At 47.9% G+C, this 17,677-nt stretch overlaps 1 protein-coding gene across 1 annotated transcript in view; it reads left to right on the top strand.

Annotated features, from left to right (window-relative positions):
* The window catches only part of KLF3 (KLF transcription factor 3), an 81,528-nt gene that overhangs the window by 44,024 nt on the left and 19,827 nt on the right, over positions 1-17,677 (top strand). Inside the window, exon 2 of the mRNA XM_086963985.1 lies at positions 10,883-10,975. Within this exon, the coding sequence (XP_086820111.1) occupies positions 10,919-10,975 (57 nt within the window). The 5' untranslated portion in view covers positions 10,883-10,918. The remainder of the gene's footprint in view (positions 1-10,882; positions 10,976-17,677) is intronic.

Below are 17,677 nucleotides of genomic sequence, written 5' to 3'. Positions count from 1 at the left end.
ATAGAAAGTATATGGTGTATCAATCATTCAATCAGTATTTATATAGCACGGCTTGTCACCCATGAGGGAATCCAGGCACTGAGCTGTGGGTTTCAGTCTAAGGGCCAGGTCTTGAGTCTCTTCCTGACATCTGTCAGCTAGAGTGATGTTCGGAGGTGAAGGGGGAGGGTGTTCCAGGGTTTGGCGGTGAGATGGGAGAAGGAGCGTCCTCCAGTGCGGCATTGGCGATGCGCAGTCTCTTTGCTAGGGCTGGGTGGGCAGATTGGAGGTTTCTGAATAGTTGGTGAAAGTCAGGGCGGTGGTTCATGTATACAGGTCCTCAGTCGTGGAAGGCTTTTTAGGCATGGGTCAGTAGCTTGAACTGGCATCTTTTGGGGGCCAGTTGAGTTCTCGCAGGGTGCTGGGTGATGTGGGTCCTTTGGAGAAGTTGAGAATCAGCCTGGCTGCTGTGTTCTGTATTGTCTGGAGTCTTCTTATGAGTTCGCTGGTGGTGTCTGCATATAGTGTGTTGCCATAGTCCAGGCGGTTGGTAATGAGGGCCTATGTTACCTTTTTCTCTGAATTGGAGGGGAGCCATTTGATCATTCTGCAGCTCATGCAGAGAAGGTGGAAGCAGGCTGAGGAGAAGGCGTTGGCCTGTGATTTTGTGGAGAGTTATCTGTCTAGGATAATGCCACGGTTGTGGGCATGGTCTTTCAGTGTGGGGGTTGGTCTGATGTCGGATGGCCACCAGGTGTTGTTCCAGAGGGAGGTGTGGCGGCTGAAAATCATCACTGGCGTAGGAGATGATGTTGATGTCATGGGTTCCAACGATGTCTGCTAGTTGCGACATGTAAATGTTGGAAGAGGGTTATACGAAGGGATGAGCCTTGAGAGATGCCGCAGATGGTGTATTTGGGATGCAAAGTGAAGGGAGGGATGCAGATTCTCTGGGTGTGTCCCAAGAGGAATGATGCCATCCATCTGGGAGCATCGTCTTCGATTTCGATCTGATGCAGTTGTTTGATGAGTGTGTGATGGAAGACCGTGTCAAAGCAGCAGAGAGGTCAAGAAGGATCAGGTGGCTAATTCTCCTTTGTCCAGTGGGGTGCAGATGTCATCTGTTACGGTGATCAGAGCTGTTTCATCCTGTGGTTGGCTCCAAATCCTGATTAGGAGGAGTCAAGCAAGTTGTTTCTTACCAGGTGATTGGTGAGTTGGAGGTTGATGTTCTTTTCCAGGACTTTGGCGGCGAATGGGAGTAGCACAATGGGGGCAGTAGTACTGAAGATTGCTGGGGTCTGCTGAGGGTTACTTGAGGAGAGGTCTCACTGTGTGTTTCCAGACCTTGGAATAAGTGGCTCTGGTGATGGAGACTTTGAGAATGGGGGTGTGCTGGTGGCTGATGTTGTTGTTTCCGAGGTTCAAGAGACGGTGGGGGCATGGGTCAGCGGGTCCTCCTGAGTGGATGAAGTTCATTAAGGTGGTGGTGTTCGGTATGCTAAGCTGTTCTCATCTGGTGATCGGGTGATTGGTGTCCGTCTTCGCTGGAGTGGGGAGGCTCAGGAGGTCTGTGGGTTTGGGATCGAAGTTTCTGTATATGGGTGGCTATTTTGTTGTGGAACTGGTCCACTAGAGCATCACAGAATTCCTGTGAGGAGGGTATCAAGTTTTCGGTGGCTAATGGGCAGGTGAACTCTCAGGTGATGGAGAAGAGTTCCTTGGTTTGGTTGGTGCTGGTCTAGATTCGGTTTATCATGGCCCCCTTTTTCATCACTTTGGGTTGGCGCTGGTAGTTGTTAAGGGCAGACTTTAAGTTCTCTTGAGCGATGTTGTTTCTGCTGGTGCTCCACTTCCTTTCTAGTCGTTTGCATCTGTGTTTCATTGTGCTGAGTGCTAGGGTGTACCAGCTGGCTCGTTTAGCGGTTTTGCTGATTTCGTGGGGGTGACTTGGTCAGCTGTGCTGGTGATCCAGGTATTGAAGTTCTCTACTGCATGATTCAGGTTGATGGAGCTGGGTGTTGCTGAGCATCGGTCCATTGGTGCTTTGTGACTTTGGTCCTGCTGCAGAAGGGGGCACTGTGGTGGTTGGGGGTGGTGCAATGTCGTCCAGTGATGTTGAAGTGGACGATGAAATGGTTGGATCAAGTGAGTTCTGTGGTGGTGCTAAATCTGACTTTGTTGCTGGAGGTGAAGATAGGATCCAGTGTGTGTCCTGCTCGGTGCCTGGGGACTGAGACCAGCCATGTGAGGCCTATGTTGTCCATTTGTTCCTGGAGGTCAGTGGAGTTGGTGTCTGTGCGGTCGTCCAGGTGGTAGGTGAGGTCTCCCAGGAAGATGTGGTGTTCGGATTTGATGGCAAGTGGGGTGATACATTCTATGATGGCGTTGCTGAGGCTAGTTTGTGGTACTGGGTGTTTGTATGAGAGGGTGCCTTTGATGGTGATTTTGCCGCCTGCATGGAGTTGGAAGTTCATGTGTTCCATGATCTGCATGGTTTTGTCTTCTGTGGTGGTACAGATGATTGATTCCTTGTGTACGATGGTCGATGCCACCTCCATGTCTGTTGACGCAGTCCTGGTGTTTCATCTTTTAGCCGTTGGGTGTTGCAGTGTACATATGTAAATGTTCTTATTCCTTTTGATACATTGTCAGAATGAATATGTTTTGACCCTGGCTATGGTAGGTTCACAACAGGAAGTCATAGTGTGTTAACCGCTCTGGCCAGGTGCTTGAGTTCTCCTGGAAGCTTACCTCCTTAATCTCAACACTGATGGCCAAAGTAGGGGGAAGCCATCCTTGAACACATAATCTTCTGTGCTTGGGTCCTTCAAATGAGGAAAAGCAACTTGCTACAGTTTTTGTACTTGGTTAGGCTTTGTCTGGGGGTGCCCTGGCAACCAAGAGGGAATTCTTTTTCTGGGGAGATGCTGAAGGATTACAAAAAGGGGATAGAACCACTTGTGCCTTAAGTGACAACACCTCCAGGTGCTATAGCTCCCACCTCAACACTTTGTCCGTTAAAAACAAGGCAAACCAAGGACAGGCAACAGCACTAGCTGAAGTAAAGTGTTCCTGCCTGTCTATGCCTGGCCTACTTCTCTTGCTTCGCCCCTTAACCCCATTCAACAGGTACTCCATAAATGCAGGATACTGATAGCAAGCTGCTCTCAAACATACATGAAGGGACACATGTCTACTCTAACTCAATAGAGACTAGATCTGCTGAGGTCAGTGAGCATGCAGCCCTCAAACATACACAAAAACACACATTTCTACTCACTCAGTAGAGAGCAGGTCTGCTGAGATCAGTGCCCTGGGATCAATGTCAGATCAGGACTGTTGCAGTTGTCCTTACAGCCACCTTCCTTTCCTTCTAATGAGAGGCACAGGCATCCTGGGTTAGGGCCACATTCCTTCCCTCACTCTGAAGAGACTAGGTCTGCTGTGGTCAGTACTCCAGTTCAGTGGTGTCGAGAGTTGGTTCTTGAGGGCCAAATTAGTGCCAAAGGCCAAGGATGGCCTCTGGATCTGTAAAGTAGTTACAGAATGTTTCAGTGTATGCACACATAACTTAATATGGAGTGTAGGAAATGAGGGGGATTGGACATCTATTATTGGGCTTGATCTGGGATCCAGGATAGACCCTGTGAAATATGCTGAGTTTTGCCAGTGTATTGGCCCAACACCGCTGTCTAGTGTCTGTTCTGAGTAAAAAACCTGCAGCACTGAGTCAAGTCAAGAATTTGTATAGCGCACTACTCACCCAGAGGGTCTCAAGGCGCTTGGGGGAGAGGGGATCGCTACTTATCGAACAGCCAAGTTTTGAGTTGTTTTCTGAAGGAGAGGTGGTTCTGTGTAAGACTGAGGTGGGTGGGAAGGGAGTTCCAGGTTTTGGCCGCTAGGTAGGAGAAAGATCTTCCTCCCATGGTGGTTCTTCAGATGCGTGGAATCGTGGCGGGGCTTGGTTGGACGATCGTAGTTGGCGGGTGGGGGTGTAAAAGGTCAGGCTAGAGGAGGGGGGATCAGATTGGGACCTGTCCCCCTTCTCTGTTTGTTCTGGCCCCACCACCACAACCGTTGAATTTGCCTGGAGGCATAACCGAAAACAAGCATTTACAATGCAATAGGTCTTGCAATTGCGAGATTTTGAGCTATTGGCATTGTAAATGGCAATGCCTTTTATAATATTAAAAGGCATTGTCATTTACAATACCAATAGGTCAAACGTTGGAAAAAGCGAGTCCTATTGTATTGCAGAGCGTGGTGTCTGTGAAGTGGGCAACGCACTCAAATTAAAGTTTAAAATGAAGAAATGGAGCGCAGTGTCCCTGAAGCAGGCGCTGCACACACCATTAGAGTTTTTTTTTTTTTATTGAAACTGAGCGCGGATCCCTAAGGTGGGCGCCGCGCTCTGCATGCATGTTTATTTTTTTTAAAAAAACGAAAGCATGGTGTCCCTGAAGCGGACGATGCGTTCTTCTTAAAAGTAATTTTAAAAATAGTGTTGCCATTGTACGCGAGTGCTGTGGGGGTATGGGGCGGCCACTTTTAAAGTTAGAGCGTCACTTTAAATCGCACGCACACAATATACAGAGGCAATCAATCATATAAGTGTGTAGATCAATGTACAGGAAATGCCACATAAGGCACTGAGGGCCTGATAACAATGTCGAGGGGCCTGTCACCGACGGGCCATCGGTGGTGGTCGGCCCCACAGGCCATTGGTACAACTACTACATTGCAATGCTTACAGTCTGACCACAGCGGTCGGAGGGAAAGACCACCACCTCCTACAGAATCCTCTAATCCCAACTGTGCGGGCGCTGGTCTGAATAGTACTCCCGAAAAGAGGCGGTGCTGAGGCAAGCACCGCTGTTGGGATTACGATGTCCCTTTCCAACAGCCTTTTCATGCTGGTCCGTCTGCCATGAAAAGGCTGTCGGAAAGGGACTGTGGGGGTCCCAAACAGGGCCCCTCCCCGTCCCTCGTGGGCTAATGGATTTGCGCGGGGGCATATGTAGTGCCCCCACGCACATCCATGCACCAATGAGTGCATGGCACACAGTTCAGCAATGTTCAAACTGCTCTTTATACACTGCAGCTTGAGCATGGCCCTTTTCCTGGGCTGCAGCACAAGCCGTAGTGTAAATGAGAATTTCCCAAACGCCACAACAGTGGTCATAACGTAGTTGGGCGGTCGGGCCGCCAACTTCTTGTCTGGCGATCCTCTGCCCACCACAACAGTGAATGGCGGTCTGACCACCCCATGTTGTAATCGGGCCCTGAGTGTTACATGGTGTAGGAGTCACATATTGTCCTTACTAGTAGGCATTAAGAGTGCATAGTGGGGTTAAACCCAGTCCGGATATAAAACATAACGCAGTGGTAGGTATTGTCTGTACTAACAATACTTCATATCCCACCCCCCCCCCCCCCAAAAGGAACCCTTTATAGCAAACCCTAGTTTGATCATAGATTGAGACAAAAATAAGGTTCTAAACACATGCCTTGCAATTTGCATGCAGCTCCTTGATGCTGGCTCTTTGTTTACTGAGCAATATTAGAGTTGCAACTTATGAGCTGCAAGTAACACTGATATCATCAGTAAGTCAATTAACTACCTGAGTTATTTTGCATTACTATTATGCTCTGAAAATTGCGTGGCACACAAAGATCTATTCAGCATGTATTTTAACCACCTAACTTATTTTAAAATGCTGACCCTTTGTTGCCAACTAAGTAAGCAAGAGCAGACGTACTATCACAGTTACACTTTCTTTGTGGCAGAGTGTCACCAAAGTAAATGTATAAGTTGACCGGCATCAACCTCTCGCCATGGGCACTTGGTGGGACCCAGGAGCATTATGACGCAAGTGGATGGCATCTTGCCTTAAAAAAGCATTTTATGTTTTTTTCACGTTTCCCTGGTAATTCAGGTGGTATAGGCGTTATCCCTGCACCAGCAGAGAGACACCTTCATTCTCCCAGAACAGAAGCCAGTCTCTCTCTGTCCTTACAAGACATCAAGTTGGCAGGTGTCAATAAGTTCACATTGTCGCATTACATATACATTAAAAACACGAAAAAGCTTATTTATCTTATGCAATTAACAATCATTGACAAAGCCAATAGACCTGACTTCTTGTAGGTATGATGTTACTTGTTCCATCATATATCTGGATGCAATGACAGAAACAGCAAAATACAAGTCGGGCGGCACACTATGCTAAGCACCAGGGCTGGAGTATGGGTACCACGCGGATGGACGGCGTCCCCTACTTATTTTACCAGGAGCTTGATTACTGGAGCAAATGGAGCCACACATTCACTCTTTGGCCTCTCTGGGGCGAGATCGGAGCTCATTCAGAAGGCTGCTCACACGCTGGCTTCTCTGATGCAATCGCATCTAAGGTGAGAGCGAGGGGAGGCAATGAGCCTGATGGTGCAAGCCACCTTTTGTGACGTCACTTCCTGTCATGACGTCGGCATACCCCCACTTTTTTTTTAGGAATTGTGCCCTGCTAAGCACAGATTTTAGCTTACGAGTTTATAAGCCACGCCCTTAATTACACTGACCACGCCCCTTTGAGAGAGTGGGTGCAAGTACTCTCCCTTTTAAATACAAGAAAAGCAGGTACTCAGTACTGGACAATACCTGTCCACTTAAAGCACTGGGCCTTGTTCAAGCAAGGAAATTGCCCCCTCGATCCCCTGGTTTGGTTGTGAAAAACACTAACTAACTTGAATGAAGTGCGCCCTTCACAACTCTGGACCCTGGTGCCACGGCACTGTTTGATTGATTGATTAACTGATAACCACGCCCCGGGCTCCTCCCGCTGGGGTGATCAGCTCAAAGATGGCCTTGCAGCTGGTGAATTGTCACCGCTGGCTCTGCAGCGCGAGCCCGCCTCGTGCACTTTGTTGTCCTGTGTTTGTTTGTGCGGCTCTGCGGGGCGCTGCTGCCACCTGCTGTCTGGATTCAGCTGCGTCTGCACTGTCTTATGGAGGTATTTCACCAAAGCTCTGTGTGTCTGCGCGTCCTCGGTGAAGGGATCTGCTCCTCCGCCCTCGCGGCTCCGTTGTATACAGTCGCTTTGCTGGCGGTGCCTTAAGAACGACGTAATTCAAAGAGAAACGCCTCTCGAACCCAACGAGTATTCGTTGGGGTAGGGGGTGGGGGTATTAGATGAGTCACGCCCTTAGTCTGGGACAGCTCTTCCAGGGGGGCTTCTGACTCAGAAAACGAATGTCAGACGCCGGCACGGCAGCCCCACATGGAGTCTGGGAATGCTGCATCGTAAACCATGAATCCCCCTCCTTCCTCAGTCTCCCACAGACACATCACTGTTCTAGGACGACAGACATCTACATAGACCTGTGCATATATGCACAGCGCTAAACATGGACTCCCACATGCACACCACTCCTCGTTTACAGCAAACACACCTACACAGATCACATATCACACCACTCCTCTTGTACAGCAAACACAGCTACACAGATCACGTATGCACAACGCTAAACATGGCCTCCCACATGCACACCACTCCTCATGTTCAGCAAACACACCTACACAAATCACATATCACACCACCCCTCCTGTACAGCAAACACAGCCACACAGATCACATATACACAACGCTAAACATGGCCTCCCACATGCACACCACTCCTCTTCTACAGCAAACACAGCTACACAGATCACATATACACAACGCTAAACATGGCCTCCGTCATGCACACCACTCCTCTTGTACAGCAAACACAGATCACATAAGCACAACACTAAACATGGCCTCCCACATGCACACCACTCCTCTTGTACAGCAAACCCAGATCACATATGCACAACGCTAAACATGGCCTCCCACATGCACACCACTCCTCTTGTACAGCAAACACAGCTACACAGATCACAGATCACATATACACAACGCTAAACATGGCCTCCCACATGCACACCACTCCTCTTTTATAGCAAACACAGATCACATATGCACAACGCTAAACATGGACTCAGCACACTCGAGAAACAGCCTCATGCCCATACACACGGGTGAATGAATGAATGAATGAAGGGGAATTTGTGGAGCGCGACTAAGCCCAAGGGCATGTGGGTTACCCCCACATATAAACACAAGAACCACTCGCACATCGGACACCACACACAGCTAACCAGACTCATCATAAATATGCAGGCACCACACATCCCACTTTTTAGCACATACAGCTCAAAGACCACCAGCCCCCTGCGCCTCATGTCAAATATTCGTTTTTTTACTGTAAATAGTATTTGCTGGTGTATTTCATCCCTCATTTACTTTAGGGGCACAGTCTATTCTGACCATCCACTCTTTGCACGCTAAACACAGAAATTGTTTTTAGAAACGAGTTTTTCTCTGCAGATAAGATCATAGCAACTCATGAGAATAGTGCTTTTGGAAAGGTGTGTCTAATACTTTTGATAGTTGCCAAACCAAACACTGTTTTCACGCTGTGTTTCTACAACACCAGTCCGTCCATAGGCAGATTTAGGAAATTGTCCCACAGAACGACGAAGGCTGACTATTCACCCTAAGAAAGCACCACCCACTAATCACCCCAATAATGTATATAAAAGATATTCTGGTCTTGGAGAATGGCTGATCTTAATTCCACTTCTCTCCTCGTGTGTATATATAAAGCCAGTACAAAACCTGCATTCAGTACCTTATAAACAGCCCTCATCATATGCATCCAACACAACTCAACCCATATTTAGGCTCGCACAGATCCAGCAGGAGTCTATAACGAACTAAAATACAACACATCATATTACCTTGTGCAAAACACTGCACCAGATACAAATGCTGTGAATTCAATGACATTCACATACCACCCAACATACAGATTAGAAAAAAGCAGATGATATTGGCATAAACATACCACGCCCTCATGTGCACAATGTTGCATCAGAAGACACCAACCTGGCTTGTTATGCTTGCATAAAAGCACTTCAATCTATCTCTGCTTAAGGGCTATTAATTCACCCCAATCAAGAGAATTATTTCAAATATTTCGACACATTTATCTACAGATACAAACTGTGTCTGGCACCTGCTTTGGCCTGCTAAAAATGTTAACAATCTTCCTTCCCCAACTGCCGGTTGCGCACAGGAAAACAGTAGTCCAGTCCCTGATTGTGTTAAGGCTTGATTAGGTCAGCATCATGTACCATGGCCTACCGGAATACTTAATAAATCGTCTGCAGGTGGTCCAGAATGCGGCGGCTTGAGCTATTCTCGTGGTTGGGCCCAGATCACGAATATCCACACATCTGAAGTCCCTACACTGGCTTCCGGTTCAGAAAAGGATTCAATTTAAAGCTTTGGTCCTTGCTTTCAGGGTCTTCCATGACACAGGCGCCATCTATGATAGGAATAGGATTCAGCATTATGTGCCGCAAGGAGCACTAAGATCTTCACGACAACTTCTGATGTCAATTCCCAAGTTTTTCCGCGTCCGACTAGGCTGCCGTTCTTTCCAAGTGCTGGTCTCTAGGTTATGGGACTGCCTGCCTCTGCCTCTCTGGCAGGTCCAGGATCTGCTCTCTTTTAGGAAACAGTTAAAAACCTGGCTGTTCCAGCAGTAACAGTGTACAGTGCTGGGCCGATACTGGCTGGTCTTCTGTTGTGTGATCCTTAGCGCCGGGACACTCTGTGGAGTAGCTGTGCGCTTTACAAGTACCCATTTACATTGCATTTCATTACACCCATCTACACACACAATACACAGCAAAGATCTATATAGATTTATAGTACGTGCAAGCTCGGGGCCAGAACTATACACAGAATCTCAGATTGGACAACCCAGTGCAGTAGGCAGCTAAGCAGAATATATATGTGTGTGTGTGTATGTGTGTGTATATATATATATATATATATATATATATATATATATATATATATATATATATATATATATATATATATAGGTGTGTGTGTATATATATATATATATATATATATATATATATATATATATATATATATATTCTCCGTCCATCTCCTTGTGCTTACTTTGTTCGCCCTATATCAGATAAGATACCATAAATGGCGGTGCATGGTGTCTGAAGGAAAATAAATATATTCATGCACTTAACTTTCTGGATCTGTGTTCGTATTTCCGTCTAGATTTGTAGTTTTGAAGACGAAGTTCAATATATATATATACCGTCCATCATCTCCTTATGCTTGCTTTGTTCGCCCTATATCAGATAAGATACCATAAAGGGTCCTGTAAAGCTGTTCAAAGAAGCCATCATACTGAAAAAAGCGTTGAACTGTGCGTCTCTCTCACTCTTCATCAACTAACAAAGATGTCCACATCCAAGGGTCAAAATGAGCTCAGAATTAAACCCTTCTGAGCTCATTTTGACTCTTGGATGTGGACATTTTTGTTAGTTGAGCTAATATTTCCACAGAAACATGCTCGTTCCCAGGTGTGGGACTCCATTAATGTCAGCCGCTTCTTGGAGGCAGGGCAAGAAAGTTGATGTGCTCCATGTTCTTAGTCGCATTCAGTGAGGGGTCTTAGAGGTTTACAGCTGTAATGTTTATCCAATTTCATAATAGTCCTCTGGAGTGTCAGACTTCGGGGCTTCTTGTTACTTACACTTGGAGGGTGGGAGGGCGGGGTAGGGGCAGAGAGCTGCTACCAGGCACTATTGCTTAGTAAAAGGGCAGATGTAAGAATTTATTATTGATGGTACAAACAAATATTTTCTTGAAACTTGTATTTTTGTTTTGTGTAAAGATGTTTGATAGCAACTTTTAGCTTAAAACGGTGCAATAATGGCTTGGCCCAGGACAGGTGAATGAATCTCTTCTGATACAGGCCTCTTTTTCTGTTCTGTTTCTAGTGAAGAAGACGACGGGCAGAGGAGTCCTTTTATGAAATGATGATGTTTGACCCCGTCCCTATCAAGCAGGAGCCGCTGGAGCCACTCTCGGTGGTAAGTGGCCCCAAAGGAGGCATGATTCACTCTACACTGGTGCGAGGGACTGCCCTTTTACCACACACCCAGCACCTCTGCCAGCTGCACCCTGCCTCTTACCCCATTAAACTCATGTCTTTCATGGTTTCCAGGTGCCCTGACCACTGCTATGTTCTTTAACAGTTATTTTCCCAATTCCTCTGTAGTTTCCCCCCGCTTGGGGTATTGGGGATGCACTGACCAGGAGGATGTCCTGTCGCCATGATGGTCAAACATGCCTTTTAGTATACCTCTTCCATGGGGACGTTCTGTACACCTCGGGAAGGATTTCTAGTTGGTACTGTATGTTACATGTAGATAATGCAGATCGCTCAAGACTGCTTTGCGGTGTGCAAAGCGCCTAGTAGTGGCAGCTCTAAGCCCACCTGTAGGAGCATTGTTAGATAGTGCAGGCCAAACATAGTGGGTAAAATAAAATAGAAAAGGCTTTCAACGCCAATGTGCATGAGTAGAGAAGCATCCACAAGTGCACCTTACCCCGCCGCAGCCCTGTCCATGGGTTATATATATTACCAGACTCACTGGCATTATGAGATTTTAATGGCATTTTCTGCATAAGTACGGAGTTGAAGCATTTGCCATATTATCCATCATTTGCTGCATAGTCTGCAGAGTTTAATAAAAAATTGTTTCTCACTCAAATGGATCAAAAGTGACTAAAAATGTGGCAACCTGCACAGAGGAAGGTCTCTGCAAAGGTTGACTGCTCACCTTTCAGTGGCTTTTTGCTGCAGTTGTCTGTTAAACTGGTATTAATGAGGTGAAACCCTTGCCCAGGCAATGCTGGAAGTCCATAGAAGAGTGAGCAGCAGTAGCATTTCGAACAGAAAGGCTGTGCGTGAGAACAATATCAGAACATGGGATCATAAATGGTTTCACTGGTAGCAACATCTGAGTGTGCAACTGATGTGCGCCTCATGGGCACTGTCTGTGTTAAAGGAGGCTCAGCAAAGACAAACCATTATTATTTCTTTCAAACTAATAATTTAAGTAATATGAATTTAAGGAAGTGTGATTTTTTTTTTTTTTTCTTCTGTACTAGTAATGCTTGCGGGTCCAGTTGCATCAACAACATCTTAAGGAGATGGTCGTTATCCTTTGATGTCATGGGGGAATCTGTGAGAGGGAAGAACGCAGAATGAAACTCAGCCCTTAGGGCCTTTTTGGTAGTGTGGAGTTTCCTCTTTCTCATGTTTGAAATGAGTGGGTGAGATGGCGGAGTGTTTACTTTTAAGTATAACCCTTTGTGTTTGTGGGACATTCCACAAACATAGAAAAGGGACTGCAATTTTGCATCAGCCATGGAGGCAGGATCAGACTGGGACAGAAAATAGGCCCAGACACCAAAATGAAAGTGGGCCCTATTCGAGAATCAGATGGCTAAACTAAGTGGCCCACATTTGGTACATGGGGCAGTTTTGAACTTGTTGTGTTTTGCAGGGTATGGTAGTTCTTCTCCCTGCAAAACATTTATTCAGTGTGTCTTTAGGCTGCAGGTAATGTGTGTGGTAATATTAGGGGACAGATTATGACACCCTGACACTGCCCTAACCATTACAGGACGTCCGGACGCCCTATCTGGGGGGGGGGGGGGGGGGGGGGGGGCGCCCTGCAGCACCGCTAGCGGGCTCCCAAAAATACTTTGGCCCCCCACTCAATCTGTCCTAAATTAGGCCCAGACCAAGTCCGATGGAGCAGAAGTGGTTTACTCGACTAGGCCGGAGAGCAGACAAAGCGCTTCATGCCAGCTCCCCGTCCACTCGAGAGGCGCTGGAAGGGGTTCTCAGACTGAAGTGCGGAGTCAGCATTCTGGCGGGGCCGGCGACGAGCTTTTGTAAAAGGAGCTCCTTCCTGCGTGCGTGCGGTTGCACCCCCGCCAACAATGTTTGCAGAGGCCTCCAGGGGTCACTGGCAGGCCTCGGAGTGGGTTGCTCTGGATATGGCTCTTTGGAGTGCGTGTCAGAAATCTTTCAAAAATAACAGACTGTAGCGCAACGCTTTCCTTCCAAAGTCGTGGGCGTTCCAAGAAGGAAACTATTTCCTTTGCAGGGGAGCGTCGGTCCGTCTCCAAAAGCCTCTCTAGCTGTTGCTGTTTGATAATGCATTTGGCGTGTTTGTTTTTCGATGGTTATACTCAGCCACCCCCTCTATTTTCATATTATCAGACCTGAATCCACTTCTCACATGAGCTTGTCCTGGTGGTGTAGCGCTATATACAGCTGCCTCCCCTCATGTTTGGGAACTTAAAATTGTTCTAAGTAAAGATAGGTGGGCTGAGGGGCACGTGGGGTGATACATACTCCTGAAGCTACACAGGCCGCGTCTCGTAACGCCCCCTGGCTTGTCACATCACGGGGTGCTGGTCGGAGCTGGCAGGGGCCCCACGTATCTGCCTCAGTCTTACCTGGGGTTCAAGGAATCCCCGAGTCTCTGCTGACCAATCACCTTTCTCGCCCCTCCACTGAAAGGAGTTTGTGAGACGGCCCCCTCGCCTGCACAGTTTGTTTCTACATGGGACCACAGCGCACAGAAAAGGTGCACCGCTTGAGGCCAGTTCTAAGATATATGTTTAATATGGGCAGGATGCGAGGGCTCTTACATCAATATTCAAAATACAGTTCCACTCTGAGAAAGGATTAATATCCTAGTATGTTGTCAATAGGGCTAATACAATCGATAACTTTTCTAACTTACAAATGTGAGGGTGTGCATAGTGTGTGTGTGTGTGGGGGGGGGGGGGCAATGGGCAGTGCGGGGCACCAGAACACGAACTTCCGCGCTACCTGTGAGCACAGCCGCGTGTGGCCCAGCCTTCAAAGCCCAGCCCGTTCTCAGTAACCCTTGGAGGTGCCCTCGTCGCGCTCTCGTCATTCAGCACCCTGCCCTGGCCCTGAAGTCACCCGTAGCATGACATGACTTGAATGGTATCTTCCGCACGTACCAGCTGCCTATTTGTCACGTTCGCCTTCCAGATGCTGTGACGCGGCGCGCTCCCTCTGACACGAGGGAAGGTTATTCGAGCCTCTGCATTTTTGCACTCCTTCCAGTGTTTTATATTTAAAAATCTGGCGTTTGTCTGGTGGGGGTCGGAACGCGCAGGCTGTTGGCAGCACACGTGCTCGTCTGCAGTCTGTGAATCATCACGCCTTTTGCTTTTTCGTGCCTGTAAAGTTCACCCAGAGGTGAGGAAATGTTTGCGTGTTGACGAACAATACACGGCGTACCTGCCTGCCCGGTGCGGTCAGACCGCACCGCCAGTTTGTCGAAACAAGGCTGGGGCCTCTGGGATGGGACGCACCTGCCAGGAAGTGGAGAAGGCGCCTTTTCCTTGTTGTGTACAAGCTGGACTAAAAAAAAACACACACGCAATGGCGGATTGAAAGAAAGCTGTACATTCCAGCCACAAGGAATACGGACCTGGAAGGCACGGTACTACAGCGAGGACATATGGGCATACAACTTGTTTATGCTGAGAATGGTGCCGCAGTCAAGAGTAAAACACATTTCAGAAGGAGCTGGGATAGTTAGGGGCTGAAGTGCACTGCAACTGCAAGTCTCAGGTTTGAGTCCTATCGGGATCATCTCAGCCTTTCATCTTCTCAGATTTTGATAAAATGAGTACTGTTGATTTGGCTATTAACATATGTTTTTGATTTTGTGTGCTATGCAACAGTCCTTTAAAATAGGTAGAATGCCGCTTAAAAGCGCGATCCTCTATTGGTGTATTTGTGACATAGAAACAATTGTGTTCACAACTGTGCGCACTGTTCTTGCAGAAGTGGCAACGGAAGATATTGGTACAGCGTGACTATGATTTGTCCGGCTGCTGCTATCCGCATTGGAGCGCGGTGTAAGTGACAGCCATTCAATGATAAGCGGGAAGGAGGCAGGCAGGCTCTGTTGCATTGTAGGACACCACCAGAAAACTGACCAGAAACTCACGCTTCACAACATGCCGAATTTAGACGAAGTTACAAGGCGAGGAAAAGTATTTGTGGTCGGGAGAAAAATATTTATGGCTAAAATATTGAACACCGTTCTGATTGCACAAGCTGCACGGTCATCTACTCTGACCTTGGCAGTCAAGCCAATCCCTCCACCAGAGTGCCCTGGCATGCACCCCACCTCCCGTACAGCTCCTAGCCGGAAGGGCTGAGCGTCACCCAGCCGAGCTCAGCCCTTCCTGCAGCGAGTAGTGGAGGGCAGCATTTGACTGTCCGCGGGCCTGGTGTGGTTGGCATTTTTGGTTATGCCCGCCCATGGCAGTGACACCCGGTACCCGTGGGGTGGGGCTAATTCTTCAAACCATAGACAGAGTGACTGAAAGAAGTGGTGAAAACAAAACAAACTCACAATTTACAAGTAAATGGTCTTTTAAAGACCTTTTAAGTACTCGGGTGCGGCTGCAATTAGATGGTCGCCAGCCCGCAAAGCTGTGTCAGCCCGTGCTGACACACACGACGGGGTGGGGGGGGGGGGGGCTGAAGCCCCGTGACACCAATGGGTGTTGCCCGCCCGCCTGGTCAGTAGTAGGGTCTGAGAAACATGGCTATGACACTGCTTACAACCATTGTGTACCAAAAAGCGGACTTTAAAAGACGTTGTACACAGCAATCGGACCCAGTCCCCAAACAGTAACAAAAACCAGTTGTAACAAAGGTCTGAGGATACATCGACTTACTGAAGGTCAGCGAGGGAGAGCAAGATCAGATCTCAAGCCAGCCTGGCCTCATCCCTCATTAAAAACCCATACCGAACATGGCCCTTATCTGCACTGTAGTTTTGTCTCTGCTTTGTTTTTAAAGAAACAACCTTTCCTTCAGTCATCGCAGAATGAATGTGACATTGTTCTGCGCCACGGTTTTAATAGCTTGGTGCTCCGCCAGTGAAATGCATTCGGAGTGACGGAAGTGAGCGCCCCACCCAGTCTGCCAGTTTTATAGCCCAGAGCTGCTGCCGTCTTGGGCAGGCGTTGCTCCTGAGGTGCGGTGGTTGGAACGGGTGCGGATGCTTCAATGATTTTTTTCCCGTCTAATTTAGCAAAGCCACTGGACCACTCCCTCCAGCTTGGACGACCCCGCCTTTCCACGAATGAAGCCATCCATCGAAAGAGCGCTTTCCGTCCCTCCGCCCCCTCGCGGCCGGTGTCTGCCCTCTGCCGCGTCCGCCCCTGTGTTTAGGAAAGCAGCCGTGGGCGGGAAAACTCGTGCCTTCAGGGACCCTTGATCCCCAGCAGCCTGCCAGAAGAATAGCAGCACGCAAAAGCTTTTCCTGTTTACTGAGAAAACTAAGACCTGTTTTTCTTTTCGGAAGCCTTGAACGTTTAGTTCTCTTACCCATCCCAGAGCTTGCTGTTCTGGTCACCTTCGCTTTCTTATTGTCTTCTTTCCTTGAGGCGCCGCGAAGCCGCTTCGGCGCTATGCGGTCAATATTCTACCAGGATCTGTCAAGGAAACAATAAAGCGAGGCGGTAAGTTGAATGCTTCTGTGGAGAACTGTGCACAGAACAAGCCTTACTAGGAAAAAGGAACCTCGGATTCAGTACATCCTATGAAGCGCTCTTTTCAGAGATGACCAAACCTTCAAGAACTTAACGGAGCGCGAGATCTCAGACCAGTCATTTCCTCTAGTTCAAGCACATACTGAAATCTCGTCAGTCCTGATGCCTCATTCACTTGGTTCCTCAGACACTAGTGACTGACTGCGTCTTGTGTTGTGCTTGTCAGTTCTGTACCTGAACCTATGCAGGGGAGCACCTCTGTCTGCATCTCTTCCAGAGCATGGCTCTATGATTGTCCGGTCAGTCTCGCCAGCACCGTCTTCTCTTCCTCCCATCCCTCGTCAGACTCTACCCGCTTTCGCCATCTCCCTTCCCAGCCAGTTCATGCACTGCCGTCCTTTCCTAAAGGCATTCCCTGTGCTAGAATGGATTGTAGTCCTTTACCTCCCTGCTAAGAAGGATCTTTACCACCAAGCAAGGGCTGCAGTAATGTTGCCACTTGATTGTGTCAGATTATAAGAACCAATGAGATTGTCACATTCACTTCCTACTATCTTGTTGGTACAGTAGGCTTTGCATTTGGATCATACTGGATGTTGGGAAGATTCCTCATGGCCCTCATCGCACATGGGACGACCCAGGGTCCCTTGACTAATTCATATTCCCCTGCAAGCAGAATAGAGCTGCAGGGTCTGTTAGCAGCAAGGTAGGTACATCTACTTATGGCCAGTATTTTTTCTGGGAAAGGTGGCAACCCTACTAGGAGGTGCACAACATGGTTCCTGTTTACATGTGCTCATGCAAATGCAAACAAACTGTGCACAACCTGTGCCCTGTGCAAGGAAGGACGTATGATGAGTGCCATTAGCATAACAGCAGCCTCTAGTCCAGGATCATAGCATTAGCATGTGTCAGTGTCTTAGCCGCAGAAGGAGGACTGGCTGACTATCATCCCTGAGTCTTATAAGGGCTTGGCAGTCACCTGCACTGAACCATCAAATTATAGCAGTTTGGAGTCCTCTGTCGTGGACTATAAGAAAAGGTTTCCATATCTACAAACATCTGTTCATATACTTGAAAATGAAAGTAATAGCACATCCAAGTTAGCAAGTGTGGAACCCCCAAAATGAAGAAATCTATCATCCTAGGTGCACTGAAAT

The sequence above is a fragment of the Lissotriton vulgaris genome, chromosome 3_2 (assembly GCF_964263255.1).
Source record: "Lissotriton vulgaris chromosome 3_2, aLisVul1.2, whole genome shotgun sequence".
Classification (NCBI taxonomy): Eukaryota; Metazoa; Chordata; class Amphibia; order Caudata; family Salamandridae; genus Lissotriton; species Lissotriton vulgaris.
This window is presented reverse-complemented; position numbering and strand designations above follow the sequence as displayed.